The sequence below is a fragment of the Tripterygium wilfordii genome, chromosome 6 (assembly GCF_013401445.1).
Source record: "Tripterygium wilfordii isolate XIE 37 chromosome 6, ASM1340144v1, whole genome shotgun sequence".
Classification (NCBI taxonomy): domain Eukaryota; kingdom Viridiplantae; phylum Streptophyta; class Magnoliopsida; order Celastrales; family Celastraceae; genus Tripterygium; species Tripterygium wilfordii.
Genome location: NC_052237.1, coordinates 4,117,223 through 4,142,016, shown reverse-complemented (window position 1 = coordinate 4,142,016; position 24,794 = coordinate 4,117,223). Strand labels below are relative to the sequence as shown.

The 24,794-nt window shown below is 37.0% G+C and overlaps 5 protein-coding genes across 6 annotated transcripts; 1 reads left to right on the top strand and 4 right to left on the bottom strand.

Annotated features, from left to right (window-relative positions):
• The first annotated feature begins 6,145 nt into the window (after positions 1 to 6,145).
• Positions 6,146 to 10,154, top strand: LOC120000919 (two-component response regulator ARR11). The gene is made up of 6 exons (XM_038849087.1): positions 6,146 to 6,266; positions 6,351 to 6,490; positions 7,803 to 7,955; positions 8,065 to 8,445; positions 8,622 to 8,698; positions 8,895 to 10,154. The coding sequence occupies exons 2-6, from the start codon at positions 6,361 to 6,363 to the stop codon at positions 9,900 to 9,902; spliced, it is 1,749 nt and encodes a 582-aa protein (XP_038705015.1). The 5' UTR covers positions 6,146 to 6,266; positions 6,351 to 6,360; the 3' UTR covers positions 9,903 to 10,154.
• Positions 10,155 to 10,462: 308 nt separating this feature from the next.
• LOC120000920 (protein WVD2-like 7) lies at positions 10,463 to 14,662 on the bottom strand. Its single transcript, XM_038849088.1, has 8 exons — positions 14,219 to 14,662; positions 13,126 to 13,692; positions 12,661 to 13,041; positions 12,445 to 12,503; positions 12,273 to 12,347; positions 11,722 to 11,824; positions 11,560 to 11,631; positions 10,463 to 11,000 (listed from the first exon to the last, which is right to left on the bottom strand). The coding sequence occupies exons 1-8, from the start codon at positions 14,285 to 14,287 to the stop codon at positions 10,785 to 10,787; spliced, it is 1,542 nt and encodes a 513-aa protein (XP_038705016.1). The 5' UTR covers positions 14,288 to 14,662; the 3' UTR covers positions 10,463 to 10,784.
• A 1,288-nt stretch (positions 14,663 to 15,950) lies between these two features.
• LOC119999590 (small heat shock protein, chloroplastic-like) lies at positions 15,951 to 17,269 on the bottom strand. The gene is made up of 2 exons (XM_038847256.1): positions 16,871 to 17,269; positions 15,951 to 16,583 (listed from the first exon to the last, which is right to left on the bottom strand). Exons 1-2 carry the CDS (start codon positions 17,115 to 17,117, stop codon positions 16,108 to 16,110), a joined length of 723 nt encoding a protein of 240 aa, XP_038703184.1. The 5' UTR covers positions 17,118 to 17,269; the 3' UTR covers positions 15,951 to 16,107.
• Positions 17,270 to 17,831: 562 nt separating this feature from the next.
• LOC120000021 (protein HHL1, chloroplastic) lies at positions 17,832 to 20,219 on the bottom strand. 2 transcript variants are annotated; one of them, XM_038847886.1, is made up of 6 exons: positions 19,808 to 20,216; positions 19,249 to 19,386; positions 19,019 to 19,105; positions 18,825 to 18,872; positions 18,236 to 18,378; positions 17,832 to 18,134 (listed from the first exon to the last, which is right to left on the bottom strand). In XM_038847886.1, exons 1-6 carry the CDS (start codon positions 20,075 to 20,077, stop codon positions 18,122 to 18,124), a joined length of 699 nt encoding a protein of 232 aa, XP_038703814.1. In that variant the 5' UTR covers positions 20,078 to 20,216; the 3' UTR covers positions 17,832 to 18,121. The 2 variants fall into 2 exon arrangements, with proteins under 2 accessions (XP_038703814.1, XP_038703815.1); XM_038847887.1 differs by lacking the exon at positions 17,832 to 18,134 and having other exon boundaries at positions 18,232 to 18,378; positions 19,808 to 20,219.
• Positions 20,220 to 21,179: 960 nt separating this feature from the next.
• Positions 21,180 to 24,657, bottom strand: LOC120000020 (GRAS family protein RAD1-like). Its single transcript, XM_038847885.1, has one exon. The coding sequence runs from the start codon at positions 22,745 to 22,747 to the stop codon at positions 21,275 to 21,277; it is 1,473 nt and encodes a 490-aa protein (XP_038703813.1). The 5' UTR covers positions 22,748 to 24,657; the 3' UTR covers positions 21,180 to 21,274.
• Between the last annotated feature and the right edge of the window lie 137 nt (positions 24,658 to 24,794).

Genomic DNA, 24,794 nt, shown 5'->3' with positions numbered 1-24,794 from the left:
CTGAACAACTATTTGTTCGGAACTGTTGAAAGTAAATTAATTTAAAGTGATTTATTTGTACACCATCAGTCCCGTTGATTACCAAACATGGGTAAGCTGCCTTTATATGCAGACGGATTCATCAGAGACAGGTTCAGAAATCTAAAATATTAAGTGGGTCTTGTGCTATTGCGTAAACGGAAGCGATAGGGATCATACACTTATTTTGTGGACCCCATACTTGATAAGATTTAACATTTTAATTGCGTAAAAGGCTAATAATTCTTTTAAATTTGTAATTATTGTGGATGTTTGATAGTGATCAGGAAGAAAATCTTGGCCATGCAAACAAAAAAACAAAGGAAGGTAGCCCTAAAGAAGGAAAAGGATGATTTAACTTTAGCACTGTAAGTGTATCTTAATCATCTTCTTTGCTTTAATTTCCTTTTGCTTTTACAGGCCACAAGAATCTCTATTGGACCCCAACTTGTCTTCAAGCTTTCAAAAAGTTATGCACATGATGCTACATTGCTACTCTGGATCTTGACACAAACCAACAATCATAATTTTTTTTATTTGCAAGAGATAATGATCCTTTCGACATCCGATGTAGGTCTAAACTCTGGCCGTCAGAATTACATGCACAATAGTTTCTCACATGACGATAGGGTAACTAAGGATGAAACCCAGCACGTAGTCATAAGAATATCGCTCCAAGGGAAAATCGAACTCAATAACTCCTGAATTTATATATACGATTTGACTCCAAAAAGATTCATCAAATTAAGCTATCATCACTTATGTGATTACCAACAATGATAACACCAACCAGATCCCACACAAGTGGACTTGGTCTTCTACCAAATTAAGCTATCATCACTTATGTGATTACCAACAATGATAACACCAACCAGATCCCACACAAGTGGACTTGGTCTTCTACTCTTGTTCATTCAATCAAGTCTCCAATTGAATATGAGGAGATCTTCAGGGCTGAACTGCTAATTTTCTCATTATTACCTTACATGAGTTCCATGACAACAATTTACCATGGCATTTTGTGGTGTAATGGTCAAATCATGCTGGTGACTTGCACAGTTAGCTGTTTTGGAGGGCCAGAAGTTACTCATTTTAGACAAGCTTCACAATCACCCAATCCATGCTGCCATGGTTGAACTGGAAGTTGGGCAGTACCAAGTAAAAGAACAAAAAAAAAAATAACCAAACAATATGACTCAAAATGGCATTTGTTAATCATGTTTGGGCTCAACATGTACTAGATAGCCCATCAGGCCCAGATATCAGTTCCACCCAGATTCTCAATGTTGGGCCTGTCTGAAGGTTGGGCTGGACCCAAGTTCTGAATGTTTGAGACAATCCAGTGGGAAACCGCTTGTTGGGCCTCCTAGAGACTCTGGGCCATTGAGTCATATGCATGTTATGAAACTTGCCGTTTAGACATTTTTTATGATTAAGAACTAGGGCTGTGCAAATGGGATCGCAAACTGAATCGAAACCGCTAATCAGATCTGTCGATCCGGTTAGTGGACTGTATTTTAGTCAAACGGTTTGAATAATCAAACCAAATCATAGTTATTGGACCGGTCCATGGTTATAGATTTTTGAAAACCACTGTTAATTAGGGTTCGAATCCTCCTCTCCCGTTTCAAAAAATATTGTATATTCATAATTCATATTATTATATAATTAGTTATATATTATCTAACATCTATATTTCTATTTCTAAAAAGTTGAAAACCTAAAAAGTAAAGTCTACATGGAATACAAGAGTAGGAGATGATGAATTTGAATTAGTATTCAGTGATGGCATTGAACTTCGTAGAATTGTAGTTTACTTTAAAAATGTAAACAATTAAACATTGATACGAGTTGGATTTGTATTTAATATATGGTTAAGCTTTTTTTCATAGGCCAACTTTGAGGCCCATAACCTATAAAATCGTAACCAGACCGAAATCAAACCTGTATACTAGTTAACCGTAATCATCGGTTTTAATGGTTATACATTGGTTTTGATTTCAAAATATGCAAAACTATTACTACCGGTCCAGTTAATGATTTGACCTTCATGATCCGGTTAACCGGACTCTGCATAGCCCTATTAAGAACTAAAATGAATCATTAACTTATCTTATTTGGTGATGATGAAATGACTACAATGTATTGTTTGTGTGTGTGTGATAGATTTGGAAGATCTTTCTTTCCTAGTTATTTGGCTTCTCCTCTCTCCTTATCCCAATAGACTATTTGACACACTAGATGTTCAAATTAAGATTTCCTATAAAACCCTAATTGGTGCTAAACAACTAGACTAATTTGGTATATTCCAATAACAAAATATCAGCATCTTCAAGCCAAGTAATTCAGATAAAAAAGGGCGAAAAAATTAAAGTTATAAAAAAGAAAAGAAGGGGAATAAACAGGTAAACAAACACAACCTGAAAGCATCATAAGAGAGAATAAGGGGGGAGGTGTTATTACTTTTAATTAAACAAATAAAAAGGCAATTCTCCACTTAGGGTTAAGTTGCATGGAGTTCATCCTCCTAATTTGTTAAGTCACCAATCATGCTCATCCTCTCTTTTTTAGTAAATTAATTCCCTAATAAGCTTAGCTAAAGTACACTTTGTTAGTGGGCATTTCCTTTTAGAGCCATTCACATATATTTTTTTATTTTTTTATTTTTAAGAAATCCTCTTCCTCCCCCAACTTTTGCCCCTTCGATTGGGATAGGGGAGTTCCAATTCTTAGCTACAATTGCAACTACGATTCTCCTCAAAACTATGTTAAATCATAAATTAAAATGTGTTATTGGGTATTTTGGTTTAATTAATCATAAACTATAAACCCTAAATACTAAAATCTAAACCCTAAACACCAATTCCTAACTTCTAAACTCTAATATGTCATTTTAAAAAACATGATTTAACATAGTTTTGAAGAGGGGAGAATCGTAACTAAGAATTGGAGTCTCTCCTAGCTCCTTACACATTTAATGATACAAGTTGAATAAATTAACCAATAAAATCTTGACTAATATAAGAAAAAATTGGTGAAGTTAATGACAAAGTGGATGAGAAAAAATTGGTGTTGTTTTGGTCTTGAAACTTTTAAGTAATGATTGATTATTGGTGGAAAAAGTAGTCATTATCATTATAATGGGAGCTTAAGAAGATGCTATGCCTTTCTATGAGCACTAATTTTGTGGAACAAATGGCCTCAAAAGGCTTAAAATTAATCTTTCTTTCTAGGGTTTGTCATCGTGGCACAACTTAACATCATGAATAATTAACTTAAGCACCAAAGTTAATCAATGATTTGCCATCCATTTAGAAACTTAATTAATTAGAGATTGATGATCACTAATCTTCCAACAATGAACCGTATTTATTCTACTAATCTTTCCTTTTGTTTATTGATAATGCTTATGTAAGGGTGTGCATGTCATGCCTAAAATTGTTGTAATTAGAGATGTTTATTCTAAACCCAATAGTATTGAGACATATTAACACCAAATCGGGATATCCCAATTGGTTATCGGCTTCGGTCAAATGTGCATGCCTGTGGGGTTTTCGTATTTGCTTTTTAGTGGGATCAGTCTCCGTTCGATTTCGCGTTGGGTCTCAACCCAACTTCTCTGTCAACAGATTGTGTGCACAGCTTGTTTAGCTCGAGTTTAGGTCTAAGGGCACTTGCAATGATAAAGTGTTATTGGGGCAACAAAAATGTTGTCTCTTGCTGATGTGGTTGTATTGTAAAACTTGTTTTGCTTATGTGGCTGTATTGAGAGAAGTGTTTTGCTGATGTGGATGTATTGGTATTTTGTGTTTTGGTGTAATTTTATTGTAGAATGAAATGTTGTTGGCCTCCACGTTGGGTGGGAAGAGAAAGTGTATAGAAATTTATGTTTTGCTGATGTGGCTATATTGGAAGATGTGTGTTTGTTGATGTGACTGTATTAGAATATGTGTTTGACTTGACTTTTTGTGTAATAGAGGTGAGACCCAGGATTAATTTTGTTGGGGACATTAACACTTGCACCATTAGAGTTATTGGGCGTTGCTGTTGTTTTTTTACAGCAACCCCCGCTGTAATTGTATTATAGCATCGAGTAAATTTTTTAAAAATTTCAAAAAAATTATATTTGTATTTTGATCGTTTATACGAATCTAACGATATATCATTTGTTCGAAACAAAAATCAAAATTCAACATAAAAAAGATATAATAATTCTGAACCGTTGGATATAAATTTAAAACTTTCTATGTCTTTTTCCCTATGAATTTGATTTTTGTTTCAAACAAAAAATATATGGTTAGATTCGTTAAACAAAATACTACACATATATAATTTTATTATTATTTTTAAAAATAATATAAATGTGTAAAATTGTTACAACGAGGATTGTTATAATTTGATGTACAGCAATCCCAATAACTCGCACCATTGGAAGTGCCCTAACTTCACTATCAAAAAAAGGCAAGTCTAATGGTATGGTGGTCAGTTAAAAAAAAAACAGAGAGAGACGTATTAACACTATCATTAAATGTCTGTCTTTATGTTTGACTTCAAAGTGATGTTTGTCTCCCATTGATTGGTTGAGTCTAGTCGAAAGCTTTTTCTGGTTCAAAAACACAAGAAAGGTGAGGATTTTCAGTGGAGGTCTATTTGGTTAATATATTAATAAAAAGAAACCTTACACTCACAAGTACACATAGATGGTTTAGAATAATTCATATGGAATTATTGAGAATGGAAAAGGGTTTTTTTTTTTCAATCTTCCACTATGATTTTACTATGGTTATTATTTTATTTTCCATTTATATAATTATATATATATATATATATAATATTTTGTATTTTTTTTTGAAAAAGTAGTGATTATCAAACTCAACCAGACAGGTTTGAGCAATTAGTCGCATGTGCATGGGGTTCATGAAAATCAAAAGGTCAAAAAAGAAGAAGAAAATATAAATAAAGGTGACATCAAATGCTTTCTATTTTTGGCACCCAACCATGAGATTTTCAATCTAGGGTTTACTCTTCTTTTGAACATACATATGTATATATTTCTTTTTTTGTCTCTTGTTTTTGCATTTTTCATGTATGTCTCATGCACTAATAAGGTACAAGTTCATCATTAATTTTCCCATTTTTGGCAAAGAAATGTAATGTAAAGACTACCATTTGAAACATATATATATATAGGAGCAATATAATATCATTTGTCTTATTTTGTAAAAAGGGTGCATTTACTTTTTCTCAAGATTCATTTATATATCATATTCCACTAAGCTTCCATATATATTGTGTTAAAAAGACAGAATAATCTATTTTTGTAACAATAACTTATTCGAAAATCAACCCACTCAAAAACTCTCCTCCACATGATAAATCTCATGCATAAGTTTTTGTCTTTTTTTTTTTAATCAAGAACAACTCAGCAGATATGTCCTTTTTTGACATCCCACTAAAGTCAAACTCGAGCCTGGTTAGACACTCGCAAATCCATCCAAAAAGTTAGTTGGATCGAGACCCAGCACAAACAATTTGAAAATAGTGGCGCCAACTTAGAATCGAACTCCTAATCTCGAGCGAGATTCATTACGTCCTAAATTTTAGTTTTTTTTTTTAATTGAAAACAACTCAGCAGTCGTGTTCTTTTTGACATCCCACTAAGGCCAACTAGAACCTGGCTAGACACTCACAAACCCGCCCAAAAGGTTCGTTGGGTCGAGACCTAGCGCAAACTACTTGAAAATAGTGGTGCCAATTTAGAATCGAACTCTCAACTTCGGACGAGATTCATTACGTCCTAAATTCGGAGAGATAACCAACTAGACTATCTCGTCAAGTAATTATAAGGTTTGGTCTACATCACTTACCATATGATCCAACTAGGGTTCTCTAACAAAAAAAGATTCATCTTTGTCTAAGTTAATCATCTATAAGCTTAATTTTATAACTAAAGTATATAATACATTGCTTCTACTAGTTAAACAATGTTTTTCTAACATTTGTATTGAAACTTTTAGCTATGGTTTTCCAAAGTGAACCGAAAGGGCAGACCGGATTGGACCGAAAAGGAGAGGGGCGGCTAATGTGCGCCGCAGGAACCGTTTGCTAGCCGGCGCCAATATTCGTTGTTCCTCTCTCTATCTGTCTCTGTTGTGTCTCTTTAAAACCCCATTTTCTCTTTTTAAATCGGCAAGACACACAGATACAGAGATACTCACTCATTCCTCAGTGTTCTTCTCTCTGTCTTTGTATGTGTTTTTGTGTCTCCAGCTTCAAGGTTTGAACTTTCTGTTTCTCCTTGTCTTTATCATGAAGTTGTTTTCTTTTTTCAGAGCCTCCTGAATGATGGAGAACGGTTTCTCTTCTCCAAGGAGCGATGCTTTTCCTTCTGGTCTACGTGTTCTCGTCGTCGATGACGACCCTACTTGGCTCAAGATCCTCGAGAAGATGCTGAAAAGGTGTTCTTATGAAGGTTAATTATTTCCCCACGAACTCGCTTTTACCAATTTTTCTTCTTCTTCTTCTTCTTCTCCAATGTTTGTTTGTTTGTTTGTTTGTTTTCCTCTTAATTTTCATTATTGTTATTGTTAGGATTTGGGTTTATTGTCATTGTTAAAAGAAATTTATCCAAACGTACGATGGAAGGAATATGGAGAAGCTATAAGAAACTGTGAATGAGTAATTTTGGGAGATTTGATGAGATACAAGGGCTACTAGGCTAGTCATGCTTGATTCATGTGTTCAGGAGCTTCTGTATTTAATTGAACTTACTGAAATAAAGAAATTGAATGAGCTTGTTGTATACTTTGTTTTTCCCATGCTTCCTTTTGATTCAATTTTACAGGTAAATCAGTTAAGTCATGGATGTCTCAGCCCATTAGGCAAAGCTAAAAGCTGCATCAGGGGTTTTAGCTAGGTTTTGATTTCATGCACTTTTACGCCTTCAAAAGGCTGGCTATGTTGTCCTGAATGCTCTGTGCATCGGTGGATCAATACTTGTTGAATAGTCTTGGTAAAGGAGGAAAGCAAGTATAAGCGGCAAAGAAACTTGGTCTTTGTTTCTTTGGTTTCTAAAATTGCTCAAATTCTGGTCACTTGTGTCATTATAATTCTGTAGGTTAGAGCACTACTTACTAACAAGCGAACCTTTTACATTTCTTAAGCTGGGCACAATTTCCAGCTGTTTGGGTGTATATGCAAATCGGAATATTGAAGTTCTTGAAACACATGCTTGAGCAAACTGAGAGTCGGTAAGGCTTGCCTTTCTCTTAGGTAGGCGCCATGCACTCCTAGTACGATATAAATAGAAAGGATGCTGACTTCTCCTGTCTTGCCATGCCTTTTTTGGAATATCTTTCTGCTTTTATGATCTTACACTTATGTGCTTTGCTATAAGTTTTATGAACTTATGGATCAAGCAATTAAATTTGGGCTCTATTTAGCTTGAGCATATATTTCTTTTCTCTTACAAAGGGATTGCTAGTTCACCTTCTGCTAACTTTATGCAGTGTGTCTTTTTGTGAGTAGGCGCTTTCTTATGTGCAAGCTAGTCATTTCTACAAGTAAATGCTTATCATAACAGTATAACAAGGAGCTACTTCGTCATTTTCATTATGTGTTCCTTTCATGATCCGTGAATCAATTCGATCAATTGGAAGCCTTCTTTAATCTTTACTTTAAATAATATATTCTATATGCAACTATGTTCTACCAGTACCACAACAGCTTTCAATTTTTATGCTATTGTGCTTCTGAGATGCTTTTGGGTTCTTTCTGTATTTCAGTGACTACGTGTTGCTTAGCAAGAGATGCTTTGAACTTGCTGCGTGAAAGAAAAGATGGATATGACATTGTAATCAGTGATGTCAACATGCCTGACATGGATGGTTTCAAACTTTTAGAGCATGTTGGACTGGAGATGGATCTTCCTGTGATTAGTTAGTGCTCTGACATAAACATTTCAACTCTGATATTAATGCTTACGTCTCCTATGAAATAAATTTTATCTAGAGCCCTTCTTTTAACAAGGCATGTTTGGCTCCGCAGTGATGTCTGTGGATGGAGAAACAAGTAGAGTAATGAAAGGTGTCCAACATGGAGCTTGTGATTATCTTCTTAAGCCTATAAGAATGAAAGAGCTCCGAAATATATGGCAGCATGTCTTAAGAAAGAAGATACATGAGGTTAGAGACATTGAAAATATTGAAGGGATTGACAATATTTCCATCATGAGAAGTGGATCGGCTCGGTCTGATGACTGGCACTTGTTTGGTGGAGAGGATGTGACTTCAGTCAAGAAAAGAAAAGATGTTGAGAACAGGCGTGATGAATTCAGCGATTCTTCTTCTACGAAGAAAGCTAGAGTAGTTTGGTCTGTAGATCTCCATCAGAAGTTTGTGAAAGCTGTCAATCATATTGGATTTGATAGTAAGTTTTATACAAACTTTTAGTAGTTTCATCATTGGTCATGAACATGAGTGGCAAACAATTTTGAAATAATTTATGAGCTACGCTAATGTTTGTTATCATTTGATATACAATGATAAAGCCGCCATCTTTATCCTGCTTCTACAGAGCCATGACATATAATGTCTGTTTGGCAGAAGTCGGTCCGAAGAAAATACTTGACTTGATGAATGTGCCTGGGTTGACAAGAGAAAATGTGGCTAGCCACTTGCAGGTGGATAACTTGATCATAGAACACTATTTTCTTCTCATTTATTTTCTTGAAGATTTTATCCATTCATATTCACTTTGATGAGTTGAAATACAACGGTCTGATGCATTGGAAAGGAAGAGGGTGAGAGAGGCAACTGTTAAAAATCATCAATCTATTGAACATAATATAAATTCTGACTGCGAAGTTCTCTCTGCAGAAATATCGGCTCTACTTGAGCAGGTTACAGAAGGAAAATGATCTGAAAAATTCCGTTGGTGGGATAAAGCAGTCAGATTCACCTTTCAGGGACTCTGCTGGAAGTTTCGGCCTTCAGAACTCAATCAACATTACTCAGAATGACATATCAAATAGCAGCTTTCTTTATTCTGGAAATAAACTTGTCCAATTTGGGGATACCAAAAGCCTTGGAGGCGACACGAAGGGAATTGTTCCGGCTCCTATTGCAGAACCCAAAAGAGCTTCGACTGTTGAGGTTTCTGATTCTTGTAAGAGCAGGACTTCTTCACCTTGCTTCAATAACTCTTTTGGAGCACTGGAATCAGAAGGGAATTTTGCAGCATTTGATTCGAACTTCCAAACAGAGTATCCTTGGTCTGTGATTCCTGAGATTCAACTCAAACAAGAACAGAAGCCACTCCAGTTAGAGGAGAGCTTCCACCCGCCTCAGCTTCCAGGTCAACACCATCAAGTCCTAGCTGGTCATCCGCACCAAGCACATTCTGTAACAGAGAGGACTATACCTGCTCCATTGGAAACTAAGCTTCTGTATTCTGATGACAGAAACAGTCATGTCAACCATGTAAATTCGGTTGGAAGGAGTATTGACTCTTGTCTGGTCGAAACTAAGAATCAGATTGTAAATAACTCTGATTTTGAGCACACTTCCACCACCACATCAAGCTCGAAAAATCAAGGCTTCAACGTGAGTTCCTTTACTGATCTGGAATCTGGTCAGTTAACAATAAACTGCAGAGTTACATCACCTTCTCCACTTTTGGACGAGGAATTGCAAGTTCGTTGGCTTCAAGGTGACTGTAATGCTGTGAATCTTGCAGTCCAGGATAAAGAGTTTTCAGGGTACTTTGACCCGGGACTCATCGCTGAATTTCCAGTACACTTATATGATGCTTTGAGGTTTGATTATGATCATCTCTGTGACTCAACCGAATATTCTCTAATAGATCAAGGTTTATTTATAGCCTGAGCTGAAGGTTGGTCAATAACATGTGCTTCCCCTGCCATGTCCTGCCCTTCATGCTAAGGGTCCTGAGCTACTATCTCTTAAGCAAACCAGTCTACAAATGGTTATTTCTAATCTATGCAATCGAATATTATTTCCCCATGATTTTGGACTTTGATCTTGACTATGTAATTACATCTGTGGTGACAACATTTGGCAAAATAATCTTGTTTCTTGAAGTTCTTCAATACCAGCTATGCATTAATTTTGTTACAATGCACAAGTCTGATTAATGATCATAAATTTCTATTAGGAAACAGATTTTCTAGAAAAAAGTTTGGACCTTCACATGTATCCTTACCATGACCATCACTTGTACAGCTAATTCTAATTGTGGGATGAAATTGCTTCTGTTCTGCTGATCAGAAGGGCCTCAGTTCTTTAGTGTAGGTGGTTGTAGCTGTTTGCAAAAGGTTTGGCTATTGATAATTTTCTAGCATAATCTCTATGCCACAGACCTGCCTCAGATTCAATACATTTTCAAGAGCATTCAATCATCAGAACATGCATTTGTGGGCAAATGGTCCTATAAAAAGTAATCCATTTATTGCTTTATCTGTATCAAAACTCAGATTCATGTCCATAGTATAAGCCTTCACAAGAGAGACAATAATCATGAATCTCTACTTCTTACTTGGTACTGGAAACAGCCCTCTGTTACAATTTATGAATACCCTACAAAGACTCCTTTACGTGTAGTTCAGTGCCAACACTAGAAAAAAACTTTTGTTGTGGACTCTTGTGTAATCACAATAGTAGCTCCAGCAATCACCAGCTGGTCATCAACCGTTCAGCGGGCTGGCAATGCCTTCGTGTGTATGATTTACCTACCCTCTTACTCTAAACTCAGTGTTGGATGTTAGGAGAAGCATTTTCAAGTGCACTCCTATTTGGTAAGGAAGCGACTGATTGAGATATACTTTGCTTGCTATTCCCAATGAAACGTCTGGAATTTTCAGCATTGGCTGCAGGCCTTCGAGGGGGTCGGGAGCTTGTTATGTCCTGGACTCTGGTTGGCATTGGCTTCCTAAGCTTTGGTGATTGAGGTTTGGTTACTGGGATCTGCAAAAAAACACAATTGATCCATAGAATCAAAATGCTAACTGATGAGTTTCTAGCATATGCACAAACAAAGAACGCTAACCCTTCCTCTGGCATGGTAAGGCAGAGAGCACGTTGAAAGGTCAAATTCAATTGGAAGGTTTTAATTAGAATAGTAGTAGCAAACACATATTTCTGGTTCATCTGGCATTCTATTAACACAAAAAACTATGGCAGGATCTTTGCACATGATGTGTAAATCATGTTTTAAAAAGCATATGGAAGAACATTGGATCCTGATATAACATATAATATATGATCAACTTGGCAACCAATTTAATTAGAATCATAATATTACGGGAAGAACATTGGATCCTTTACTGTTTCCAGGATTTGTTCTTCAATACTTTCAGATTTGCCCCACTAAACCACTAACAAGGATTTGTCACTACCCATTTTAGAGATAAGACTCAGTTTACGATGTAAAGCCTCCAATCAGAGTAGATTGGATTTCGTACACTCGGGTTTCAACACTGAAATACCATAAATACAGTACAATAAAGCTATATGAGAGACCGACCTTAGATTTTATTTGCGGTTGCCCTTTCTCTACCTCCTTAGCTTTGTTTTTCTCTTCCAGCTTTTGAAAGAACTAGCACATGAAACAAAACCAAAGTTTTGATGTGATCACAATAAGGATACTGTGAGGAGAAATAAGAATGTCTATAAGGATCTCATTTACCTCTTTCCGTCTCGCAGCTCTTTCTTCACTCTTGAAGCTAAAAGGAGACAATTCAATAGGAGCTCGTGTCTTAATCCCACTTGCGTTTGAACATTTTGGATGTCTGACATAGAATTAGAAGAGAGTATATTAGGATTTCTGATTGAAATCATTGTATGTTTATCTCTTTCCATGTGACTAAAAGTTCTGATCATTTCTGACAAGTGAAACAATGAAAAGTTTACATATGCTTTTGCAGAAGTATCGTGTAAGTTTAATACAAAACTTTTCAGTTATATGCATAACATTTTAACATGAGGTCAATGTAACACAATAATGAGTCCCTAAGAGCATAAGTTATAAGAGCTATAACTATTTAGCGAAATAGAAATCAACTTTGAAACTTTCCTGAAGAGAGCTCAAAGCAATAAGATGAAAGATCAGAAGTGCTAGTAGATGAAAGACAAGGATGTAAACAATTTTATGCTTCCATTGCAGTCAAAACCAGAGAAAAATGAATAAATAAATAAAAAGAAGCACATCTACAAAATTCCAGAAGGATAATTTCTTACTCGGAAATGAGAGAATAAGATTTTCCAGCTGCCATTATTCCTCCCATAACCGACTTATTTAGTGGTGTTTTAGTCCTGCAATAATGATCCAACATGTCGGTGAAAAAATATTTTTTATGCATGTAGTTAAGATGTTTACAACAACTTAGAACATTTTGCAGGGGTAAAATACCATCTATCTTCTGATTTACCAATCACTGAAGGATGCTTCAATACTCCATTAACAGATGCCTGCAGTTTCCAAATGAAAGCCTGCCTGGTGAGTCAATTATTCTTTCCTAGTAAAAATAACACAGATGTGCGCAAGTGTGTGCTTGCACGTGGAACTGAATGTGTATTCATAGCACATGTGTGAGAGGGCAAAATGTAACACAAAGAATGGAAGTACCCTAGCAGGATTATGTAGGAGGGTCGAATTGCCCTTGGACAGTTTGCCTGAAGAATTACTGGACACACTAGCTCGAGAAGTGAAATTAGTTGACATGTGAAGGGCATTTGGAGTTGACTTCTTTATACTGATGAAGTCTCGTGCAGACCGGTTACCAATTGAACCAACTCTTTTTTCAATTAATTTCTTGTTGGCTGAGTCTTCAGTTGATTTCTTATAGTCCGAACCAACTTCATTTCCAGCTCTGAGTTGTACAGAAGAAGCTTCCTTGGCAGGAGAAGATGGGAGTTTGTAGGCCCTATCTATTGTTAATGATTTGAACAAAGAATTAGATGGTCTTTTCTTACTCGATGAAGCTGGTCGCTCCCTGTCAGAAGCTTCCTGTTGCAATCAAAGTTTGAGTGTGAATCTAACACAGTAAACATCAGTTGCAAAAAGGAAATAGAGGAATATTTAACAATTTACCTTTTTGGGTATCTGTTCCTGTAGAGCAGACACATTCTGGCCATGGTTTCCAACAATTTCAGGCTGCTTTAAGTTTTCAATCGGCGCAGGAATCCTGGTATCAACATTTTGTTCCACAACAGTTTCTACAATTTCCACTGCAGCAGTGCTTATATTATCACCTTCAATAGAAGAACTGCAAGCATTTAGATCAGCAGAATGATGCATCTCGTTATTGAAGACCTCACTCTCTTCTTGTTCTTTAACATCCAAATGACTCTTTGCTGCTGCAAGGTAATCAACAACGGAAGAGTGACTACAAGTTTCAGCAATCTCTGATTCAGGAATCCTATCAGGAGCTGTATTTTCTTTCTCTAGCAAAGCTGCTTCTCTCATTGCAGCTTTCTTCTTGTAATGAGCTTCAAAATAAGCTTTCTTTTGAGCAACAGAACCAGGCTTCGAAAATTTCTCAACTTCTTCCAAGTAACGATTCTGAGAGAAGGTCGACCATTTCTCCCAAGCCAAGGACTCTGACATGAATCTCCCAAATGATATGGATTCTGTGAGGGCACGACGAATTGGGTCGACCTGCATTATAGGTACATTCATAAGAAGGCCTAAAATAACCCATTTGTAGTGGTAACAAATTTCCAGAAACATGTTCTATTGCATGAATCAAAACCCCATCAAAGACCAGCATTGAAACTCAAAACTGCCTAGGAAAAGCATGAACTGCCAATCATCCGCAATATACATACAGTTTAACCAGAAAATAAATCAAGAGAAAATCAAACAATGCGTTACTACAATGCTCATAAAAAGGAAGCAAAAATATGCCCAGAACCAATACAAGTTATCCCTGAACACAGAGATCCAATGATTTGCATTCGGTTCTCAGAAGCTATGGAAGAAAAGAAAAGAACACCAAGAACTGCCACAAGAATACTCTTGTCAGCTCTCATATTCGAGGATACAAGCCAAGATCAACGCAGTTAAGCCAGAGTAGATTAGTACATTAGGGATTTCCAAAGAAACAACAAATTGGCATAATTCATGACTTATGCATCAAGCCAAAACCACACAGGACAAAAAAAAAATATTCAAGAAAACTGACCTCTCTGTCTTCACGAGAAGCCTCAGATGGATGAGAAAACGATCTTAAGAGACAAGCCGATTCACCCATTGTTCCTTTCTCCTTTACGAAGAGCCGCCGAGCCTTCTCTTTTTCTTTCGTGTCTGGCTGTATTTTGAAGCCCCCTGGCGAATATATGGAGGGCAAACTAACAAAACCCTTCGGGGGTTCAGTTACTCTTTTACTCTGAAGAGTGAATCAAAGGCTATGGCTTTATTACATGCACGAGCAAGACAGAGAGAGCCAACTTAGATGCGCGCAGTCTTGTCCTTCAAGAAAGCGCTCTCTTTTGTCAAAGATTCAAGCTTTTTTTTGCTTTCAATTTGAGAAGGATCTGGGTTATGCGTCAAGAGTTTAGACTACTAGAAGAGGACGAGTGGCCCCTGCTGTACTGGCTATACAAGCACAAGCACCACATTTTTTCAAGAATCATGTGTTTTGAATTTTGATAATTATATATATGTGTGTGTGTGTATATATATATATATATATATTTTGTCTTCTCAAACAAAATTTATTGACTCGTAGCAAATTCATAATTTTTTTTTTTTTTAAATTTGTAGTGGCTGTACAATCACCACAGCAGCCAATGGGGCTCCCACCAAATAATGACATTGATTAAAGTAGTATCTCCAACGTCTAGTTTTTTTTTTATTATTTATAGCAAAGAATGCCAAGTCAGTGAAATGAAAATGTTTTTTTTTCTTTTGGATGGTTAGGCCTTTTATTTGGTCCACCAATTTGAATTCGAAGACACTAGACTAAAAGTATGCTAGAGAGAGGCAAACCTATCAACCCATTAAAATAATGACTTCCCAACGTCTCTTGTCTGCAATTATATATTCAGGTCACAAAAATAGGATTTCAATTTGTTTGCTAACCAAAAAAGAAAAGAAAAGAAAAATTACCAATTTTCTTTTGGTAATGAGAGAGCGGGAAATTATGATGGTTGCATGAGTCAAATATTTTGTTGAGAGTGGAGGTGGAAGATATATAGACACAGTGAAGATTGATTATGAATACAGGCTCCCTAAATATAACACTTCTTGTTAAGACTCAATTGTTACATATCGATTGGCACAAAGCCAACCAAGTCCACTCTCACATGTCATCTAGGCTTTTTCTCTTTTAAGTGCGTTGAGCTTTGATCCATTTATTGGATTTAGGATGAACTAACCCGTGAGGATAATCCAATATATCCACGGAAACCAAAACCCCAAAACAAACAATATAGTTGACATGTATTGAGGGGTGAATTTCTGATACAAAATCGGAACAATTTGATCCTATTGGACGTGATCTCTACTCTATTTGTTGGATACAACATAACCCAACTCATAAGTGCGGAGAAGTGTTAAGACTCAATTGTCCCACATCGATTGACACAAAGCCAACCAAATTGTTTATATGGGCAAAACCGACCCTTACATGTCATCTAGGCATTTTCCCAAATTTAAGTGAGTTTAGCCTTGACCCACTTGCTAACCCATGAGAGTAATATGAGCCAAAACAGACAATATAATGTGTGGATTTATGATACTTTCTTCATATGGATGAAGGTTAAAATGAAGATAAAAATTGGAAGGACAAAGCATTTTGCTAGAAAAGTTTGAACATGGAGTCACTTTGGTTCTTTCAGCACAATTGATTGACTCAGCTACTTATGACCAAAAGGAATGTTAATCATTCTGTTCATAATAACATGGAGAGAGAGATCACACAAACTTGAAATTCCATAGACTATCTGTCAAATTCATCCAACTTAATACATATACTCAAAACCCTCTTCACACATTTGAACTAGACCAGAAGAACCAAAACCCATTGAAACCAACAAATAAAAAAGAAAAGAACAGACACAGTGAAAATGATCATTGGACATTGATGTCCAAAACCTTGCCAAAGGTAACAGCTTTAGGAACAGTAATATACAAGACTCCATCTTTAACCTCAGCTTTGATCTTCTCAAATTGAATATTCTCAGGCAAAGCAATTCTACTACTGTACCTTCCATAGCTCTTAGCAGACCAGTCCTCCTCCTCCTCTTCTTCACCCTTCTCTCCACCATTGTTATTCTCCTTCTTCTTGGGTACCTTCTCGGCCTTAACAACCAGCATCTTCTCCTCTACCCAGACCTTCACATCCTCCTTGGTCATCCCAGGCATGTCAAACCTCATCTTGAACTCACCCTCCCCTTCTTTTATCTCCCATGGTGTCCTCCCTCTACTATACCCTCCTACCTCACTCGATAAGGGCGACGGCCAACCGCCTGAGTCCTCCATCATGCTCTCCATTGTCTCCATCATCTGCTGTACTGTCCTTGCAGTTGGAAACCTGTCCCACAATCCTGTATTGCAGAGAAAACCCACATCAATAATCATGATCATGAAAACCCTAAATCCCAAATACGTTTGTCAAAAGAATTATAATCTGCTCTCAAAAAAAAAGAATTATAATCTGACTCGCAAATTCTCTTTCTGCAAACTGTCCTGTTCACAACTACCCAACTACCCATGTATCTCAATCAGAATTGAAATTTGACAGTGTTGGGAATACCCAGATCAATAACTTCCAAAATCATCAACACAGCACAGAAATAAATGATTTAATTGAGATGGCTATTGAAGAGATTACCAATTGGAGCGGGTCTTCTCCTGGGCTGAGATTGCGGTTGCTTGCTGCTGGGTCTCTGTAAGTAGTCAAGGTTTTCTCTACTCTCTGCAGCCATAGCCTTGATACTTGTTCGTTTGCTAAACCCAGACTCTCTGCCATTCGTCAATACAAACTGTGGAAAGTTGCCGCCAACGGGATAGCACGTTCTGCTAGTCCTCTTCGAGGACAAAGGGCAATAGACGCTCAAATTGGACAGAACTTGAGACATTTTATTTCTCTCCAACGACCAGGATAAAAGTCAGAACTCAAAACCCAAGTTAGGGAAGAGTGTCTAGCTTGATATATAGAGTGAAGATTGGCCATAGAGATTTCTAGAGAGGACGCGGAAGAGAAGAATTAGTTTATTTCTGGAACTCTCCGGAACTAATGTTTTCGGTTCTGGCTCGGATAAGCTCTTTGTTCTTTCATGGGCAGCGTCGATGGCAGTACGAACGGCGTCGTTTGTCAGCTTGTTATTGACTTATTGGGCCTTGAGCACGGCCATGTTGTTTTAATTTTGAAATGCTGTGGACTTCTGTGGCGCTGTCCAACAATTGTGGGCCAAGCTTTAGGCCCGCAATTGTTCATCATTCATGAGCAAAAACATTTATTATCTTATCATTCTCTCAAGTATTTCTCCTTCAATTAAGGGTGATGATTTTTTTTTACCCATAACACATAAAAGTTTGCCCTTTAGACATATATATATATATATATGAATTCTCACATATTCATGCATATAGAAGTTTCTCATGACATATGCATTCCCTTCCTACGTGACAGTTGGACCATTGACTATGCCTCGACCTGAATTTTCAGGACCGCTGTGGGCTCTTGGGCTGATCCAGTTCTCATAGAGTTTTTGGCAACAGCACAATTTTGTTGCTGGAACTGAGAAAAAAACACTCAGTCCCGTCCCAACAGTTGAAAGGAACACATGAGATCAGGAAAGATTATGGCATTATGGTATGCAATGAACCAGCAGCCTCTCAAGAACTACTACAACGAATTTCTGGAGCTTTTACATTACATTTTTCACATATAAATGAATTTAGATGTGATAACAAAAAGAGCATCAAATTTGTTTGCTAGACAGAATTTTATGAACAAAACCGTCTGGTGAAAGTCTACAGCACCTCACCATTCCAACTCTATGTACCGCAAGAAAGAACCACCAAGATCGACTTCCGCAGAAGCGATATCATCTTAACGTGGCGAGAATGGCTTAAACCTTCAGCCCTTGACCCTGTTAAATTCAGAATAGTCAGGCGGATGCTCTACTTCAAGAACAACTACTGGAGTAATCTATTAATGGAACATTCTTGAGGACTGTTGTTCTAAACTTACTTGGCCTTTTCGTTAGTAGCTTCCTCCGACTCCTCAGTTCCCGATGTGTTCAAAGCTGTCAGCTTCCCAAAAGACTCTTTTGCATCCCCAAAGAAGTCTTTGACTTTGTCAACCACTGTTTTTAGCTTCTCTGGTGTTGGAAGCTGCAAATTCAGTAGATAAACACATAACACGAGGCTTCCTGAAATGCGGAAATAAAATGGGGGCACTAAATTGACCCTTGATTTTTCCATTTTTCAAAGAAACCAATAAGATTTGCATGCATAGCACTTGCAAAGTACTAGAAATTAGGGCCAAAAGATGGTAAATTGATAACAAATAGCATAGTAGTGGGGTTCTACTATTCGTTATATATCTATGAGATTCGCATACAGAATAACTGATCAAAAACAATCTTCGAAAAGGAGGAAGCCATGAAGGAAAAGGAAGACGGAATAAGCATACAAAAAATTAATAAAGAAAGTGCAGACTACCAACAGATAGCTTAAATCTAAAGAGACTAGGAAACGCTAAATATCCAAGCTCCTCAAGTACTATTTCTAGTTTAATGAGCTAAAAGTGACGTAAAAACAGGAGATCCGTGGCTCACCTCAATAACATCTGAAGTGGAAAGTGCTGCTCTCAAATTGCTATTTTCCTGTACATTGATTACCTTGTAATTAGAAAAGTAATATATGGAACATTGTTCTTTGTCTCTCTATAGCAAATACATGGAAGAGATGATATGAAACAGGAAGTATTAAATGCATGACAAGTTATAGGCGGAGTTTAGGGGAACATTACAACAAGCTTGTAGCCATATCTGAATTCAGTAGCTGACCGCAACACACGATGCTGCCTGAATGCAGTTTTCTGTATTTCCTTCTCATCCTATTTAAATCACAGGTCAACAGTCACCCACATGACGATTCAATAGACACTAAAGACATAAACATGAAAGCAAATCTCGCAAAGAATTGAACATTCAGCCAAACCAACTAAATTTGACAAGGTTGAGTGATGGTTGTACTTACTTGATAAATGACTGCTGCGAGATTCCTAGCAAGAGTATCTTTGTAGATATATTTCCCAAGAAAATTATCCTTCGCAGCAACCATGATTTTGGCCGTGGTGCCACCAGTTATTACACTTAATGGGTACCAGAGAAAAACCTGCGAAAATGGAAAGATATAAGCAAATACATTGGAAACCTGATGGTGAACAAAATAATAGAAGGAACGATCAGAAAGTAGAAGACTGTTAGCAGGACAAATGACTGAATCTTCAGAGACCCACAACATGATTGTCCTGGATTTCAAAAACTAACCAAAAGACTTCAAATGACAACAACCTAAGTAGCTAATCCAGCAGCCCAATTGTTCAATCTCACTAGAAAACTCAATGAAAACCAGACCCAATTTGAATTATCTGTATCTGATTGATATCTAAGGCTTGGCTGTAAAAAATCCCTCAGAAGAAAGATAAAACACAATCTCAAGATAAAGTAGATCTTAACTTCTTCTCAATAACGATGAATGAGAGCAGAATTCACAAAATCAAATAAAGTGTAAGTAATAGAAGAAGAGAACGAACATTGGCCATGCGAATGAAGACAACAAATTTGGGGTTTCCATCGTCTTCAAGCTTTGGCAAAGAGGGACCCGGGGGTCGCTGAAATTGACGAGCTTGCATTCCTCTCTTGCCCTTGGCTTCAACCACCAAACCCCGTCGTTGTTCTTGTCGACGAAACTTCTGGGTTGAGCGCGAGGAGAAGAGGGAGTGTCTGACAAACCCATCTTCAGAAGTTCTCGAACTCGACCATGGAATCCTAACTAGAGCATTTAGAGACATACCCACCTCCATTTTCTCCCAGTATTTCCCTTGCTTTTACAGTTAATTTGGAATTTTGTGAGCCTATTGTGACCCCGGTTGTGGAGCAAGTCTTATCCACGCAATCCAGAATTCTCGAAGAGGAATGGGAGAAGTGTAAAAGCAAGAACGGGGAATATCCACCATAGACGTGGCATATGGCAAGGCCTTGAAATCTGGGCCTATGAGGTTCGGGCTCCGCCGGGTCCCACTGGTCGCCTTGTCCGCCGTTCTCTTATCCTCTTGCTTTAAATTTGAGCCCTTTATGTTAATTTTCACTTCTAAAGCATTTAAGCAACACAATAGTGGTTTTTTTTTTTTTGAAGTATTTGTGTTTTGTTGACGTGATTGTATTGAGAGACATATTTTATTGATATGGTTATGAATGGAAATAAGATGGTTTTGATATTGATACAATAATGTAAATTTATTGATTTGATTTTTGTGTAATAGAGGTGGAACCTAGTATTGATTTAAGGGTAAAAATGTGTGTGTTGAAGTCGATCGCATTTTAAAGTGAGCCAACATATAGGTAAGACAAACAGCATGCCCCTCTTGGCCCCAACAAAAATGGGTTAACAAAATTCAACTGTTGTATCATGAACAATGTTTATTGGCCCAACAAAAATGACTTTTTGTCATCTATGGGCAAGCAAAAATAGTCTATTGTGGGTGCTCAAAGGACCGTAAATGAACAATGACATTCACCTAAAATGTTGAGATTTTAGTATGAAGCTTGTTTTGTACACAGTGACCCGACCCGAGAAGATTGTTACGGATCCTGAGAGTGGATTTTTGGGAGGCTTACTTTGTGGAGCGGAGGCATGAACCGGAGCTCTCACAGATAAGATTTTTGGGGCCTTTAATGTATTTTTCGGCCCAGCTGATTAAGTAGGGTTAGAGTATATAATTGTGATTGTAACCCTACAACCGATATCTTGTATTATTCTTCTTAAATAGTGAAAACTCTCTACAACTCCAAGGACGTAGGCACAATTGACCGAAACTTTATAAATCTTGGTGTCTCGTTCTTTCGATTACTTTATTTTCTCTTATACTTGATATTGTTCCCAACATAAACAATTTCGCTCCCAATCGCATCTACCTTTTACTCTTATTTATCTCATAAAAAATTAAACACCTTTTTTACAAACGATAGCCAAACTTTGTGCTTGATTGGATTGCTCTGCGTTAGCACTTCCAGCAAGAAGCAGCAATGATAGGCTTAGACTTCCATCCAAGAACCAAGCACCCTTTCTCCTCCACAACCGTAAAACCCTCACAAACATTACCCTTCTTCAACCACTCCCGAGCATCTGCCACCATCTTCAGCGGTGTCGGCTGAAACCCGGCTCGACTCATCCTCCTCCGCCACTGATCAACCCTCTCATGCCTCTCCACCCTCGCCGGCCCTTCACAGCTCACAGTGTTCTTTATCTCCTCTGCATAAAAGAACTGCTCAATCTTCGCACGCCTTGTGTCATACTTAGGCAGCATTGCATCTAGAGAATCAAAAATAGCTGAATAGTAATGCAATGCCTCCATAAATCTCCCAAGAAAAAAGGGTCCGTTGTGATTCGAATCCTGTTCCACCAAAACCAGAAGTTTTGGTGACAATTCGTGGAGAACTTGCAGAACAGAATTCAATGCTCCTCTGCTTTCTTTCACTGCACAATGTAGCTCTAAAATGCTGTTGACGACAAGAACTTCTTCTTTGTATAAATTGAAGTGCTTAGCTTGTAAGTCCTCTAAGTTGGTTTCAACATATTGGAACTCAAATTGGATCCCCAAACTTTGCGCGTAAAGATTGAGTTCATCTCCGATTGATTGGAGTCGCTCAGCATCGTTCGAAACGCCTGTTATTCGCAGGCGCTGAAGTGGTTTACCAGCCCGATTTGCCAAGCTGTGTATTAAGCTACGCCATTGATTCCCAAAAGGCAAGCCAAGGGTCATGCCTAGATCTACCACATGAACAGAACTCTCTCCTTCAAATGCTTCCAATATCGACTCATTGGCAACAAAATGCCCGAACTGGAGTTGCGGACAGATTTCATAGACTAGGCGTAATGCCTCGTCCTTCTTGATCAAAGCAGCATTGGAGCGAGTGGTGGTTGCGCCAAGAGGGTTAACCAGCGCAAGCCTGTCCGCGAGGCCTTGAACGAAACAAGAAGCAACTCTTTGAAACGATGTTCCGAACACAAGTGCATTGGACCTTAATTCGCAGAGTAATGCTGAAGCGTGTAGCTTGTCGCGACAAGCAACAGCCTCAGCGCAAGCAATGAGTTGCTGGACTAATATCATGCCATCAGTATTATTACCACTGACTTCCATATTATCATCCTCGATTCCTTGCTCCATTGCTTCAATCGCCAAGTATCGCTGCGTGTAAGCCCATACATGATCGCGAAACTGAAGCCGCGGCAGTGTAGTGTTCAAGCCATTAGAGGATTCATCAAGGCTTGGTGTTCTCCTCAGCCTTTTGTGGCTTCTGGTTTCATCAAAATTGGATGAAAAGTCATTGAAATTAGTTTTCTCAAGTGCTGGAAGAAAAGGGAGTGAATAGCAGCAACTGATGACAGATTGGTTAGGATGTAGACCATTGAATTCCTCATCCTTAACATCATCACCATTGAATACTCCTCCGAACAAGAGACCAGGACTCATCACTTTCTTCCTCTCCTTTTTTGGACTTCGTATTCAATGAAGAAATTGGGCTTGGAAAGAACCATCTCCTGTTTAATCTGTATTTATGGTTGGCTTCAAGGGTTTTCTTGTTTTGGGTGAATTATACAAGAATTTTTTTTTTTTTGAGAAGAATATATATATAATATATATATAGATATAATATATCATGAATTCTCTTATGCGGACTTAAAAATAAAGACTTAAAATACGGATCACTTTTTGAAGGTATTGATAAGTGGAATTACAAGTGGGGTCACTGTTTTAGGTTTCATAATTTTCAAATCAATGATGAAAACATAGACCCGCATTTTAAGTCCTTACTAAAAGTCTAAAAGTCCAAACAAGAGAATTCGTATATATATATATATATATATTTATATATGCATATGATTTTTTTTTCTCTAAGCTTATATATATTTATATGATGTAATAATTATACATATACATATTATCAATGAAACCCAGAAATTAAAAAATGAAATCGATTTTGTAAAGTTGTATTGGATGAAGGAGGCATAGTACAATGTCAACATAGAGCAATCACAATGAATCTTCAATTAATTAATCAGAAATTGAACCCCCTAGGGTTTCCGGAATTAAAAATTTGTTTAGTTTTCAATTGGGTATATAATCCAGCTTAGGAACCCTAATTAAAAATTCCCCACAAACGGCTGCATTTATTTTGATTGATTATATGCTAAACAATAAATTTGTTATTTTCACAAATTCTAAATTCTGCAAAAAAAATCAATGTTTGGACAAAACACACAAAACACAAATTTGTACCTACTCTTTGTCTTCTAATTCTTACCGTAGAATCTTTGGCTACCAAACACGACCAGCATTTTTGTTGCAATCTGGATTACTCTAATTAAGATTCTTCTCATCAGCATAAAAGCACGATTAGCCGACCCAATTTTCGGCTAATATTATCCTAATATATTCATGTTAACAATCAAGAAGACATATATGAAATACACATTTGCCTAGAGTAGAGATGAAAACAAAGTTACAAGTAATATACCACCTGATACCATAGCAAGATTATGTTAATAAAATCAAGTAATATTAATTATTAAAGTATAAATTGTATTTATTAATGGGCCAGCTGGCCTATATAAAATAAAATGCTTGGTTAAGCTGTATGAGAATCTTTTGGACCGCCCGTTCAAGCTGGCTAATGGGCCGCAATTGAAGCTTCTATAACGCATGGCAACCTTAAAATAAAACTATTTAACTATGAACATTATTTACACCCCATTTTTTATTAAGTACACCCCATTAACCCTTTAAAAACATACTAGAGTAGGATGTACTTAATAAAAAATGGGTACAAATAATGTTCATCCTATTAAACCCTATTCTATTAAATAAGTTTCTTCGTTCTCTTGTATTGCATGAAACCTTTCCTCTTATCATTGCCTTTTCAATTATACAACTAAACACCCAATTGAATTACCAATTAAAAGATGAGTCTAGGGGTGTTTAAAAAATCGTAGAAACCAAACCTAGAATTGATCAAAATAATCGTTGATAACCGATTAATTGATCATTCAATTCATGTCAAAAAAACGACCATTTACAGCAAAAAAAAAATGACATGTTAATTTTGAGTGGATAGTTGGTCAAGCTACTTTTTTCATATAAAAATTACATATTAAATTGCATGTATGATATAATTAACCTAGATCACTTGTTTGTATAATGAAACATAATAATTTGCTCATATGTTTAATTTTACAAATTTAATTATAAATCTCTAGATCACAATAAGATATTCAAAGGAAAGTATGAAGTAACAAGTCAAGGATCATGTGATAAAAGGAAATCAAGACCAAATTCATTGCACCATAATTTTCTTTTTGAAACGGGGGAGGGAGGACTCGAACCCTGATTACTAAGGTGATACACACCATCCTTATCACTCCAATTAATGGCTCGGGTGTATTTCAAAATCCTCTTTGCTTTATAGAAAGAGTGTGATATGGTGATGCAATTGAGAAGAAAATGCAAACAGCCAAGGTAC

Excerpts from the sequence above, each read along its gene's own strand:
- LOC120000919 (XM_038849087.1), top strand. The coding sequence starts at position 6,361 with ATGATGGAGAACGGTTTCTCTTCTCCAAGGAGCGATGCTTTTCCTTCT. Across the intron at positions 6,491-7,802 it reads GAAAAGGTGTTCTTATGAAG|TGACTACGTGTTGCTTAGCA; the intron begins GTTAATTATTTC and ends TCTGTATTTCAG. Across the intron at positions 8,446-8,621 it reads CAATCATATTGGATTTGATA|AAGTCGGTCCGAAGAAAATA; the intron begins GTAAGTTTTATA and ends TCTGTTTGGCAG.
- LOC120000920 (XM_038849088.1), bottom strand. The coding sequence starts at position 14,287 with ATGGGTGAATCGGCTTGTCTCTTAAGATCGTTTTCTCATCCATCTGAG. Across the intron at positions 13,693-14,218 it reads CTTCTCGTGAAGACAGAGAG|GTCGACCCAATTCGTCGTGC; the intron begins GTCAGTTTTCTT and ends CCTATAATGCAG. Across the intron at positions 11,001-11,559 it reads AACCGCAAATAAAATCTAAG|ATCCCAGTAACCAAACCTCA; the intron begins GTCGGTCTCTCA and ends GTTTTTTTGCAG.
- LOC119999590 (XM_038847256.1), bottom strand. The coding sequence starts at position 17,117 with ATGTCTCAAGTTCTGTCCAATTTGAGCGTCTATTGCCCTTTGTCCTCG. Across the intron at positions 16,584-16,870 it reads GAGAAGACCCGCTCCAATTG|GATTGTGGGACAGGTTTCCA; the intron begins GTAATCTCTTCA and ends TCTGCAATACAG.
- LOC120000021 (XM_038847886.1), bottom strand. The coding sequence starts at position 20,077 with ATGGAGGTGGGTATGTCTCTAAATGCTCTAGTTAGGATTCCATGGTCG. Across the intron at positions 19,387-19,807 it reads TCTTCATTCGCATGGCCAAT|GTTTTTCTCTGGTACCCATT; the intron begins GTTCGTTCTCTT and ends CCATTTTCGCAG. Across the intron at positions 19,106-19,248 it reads TCGCAGCAGTCATTTATCAA|GATGAGAAGGAAATACAGAA; the intron begins GTAAGTACAACC and ends TGATTTAAATAG.
- LOC120000020 (XM_038847885.1), bottom strand. The coding sequence starts at position 22,747 with ATGAGTCCTGGTCTCTTGTTCGGAGGAGTATTCAATGGTGATGATGTT.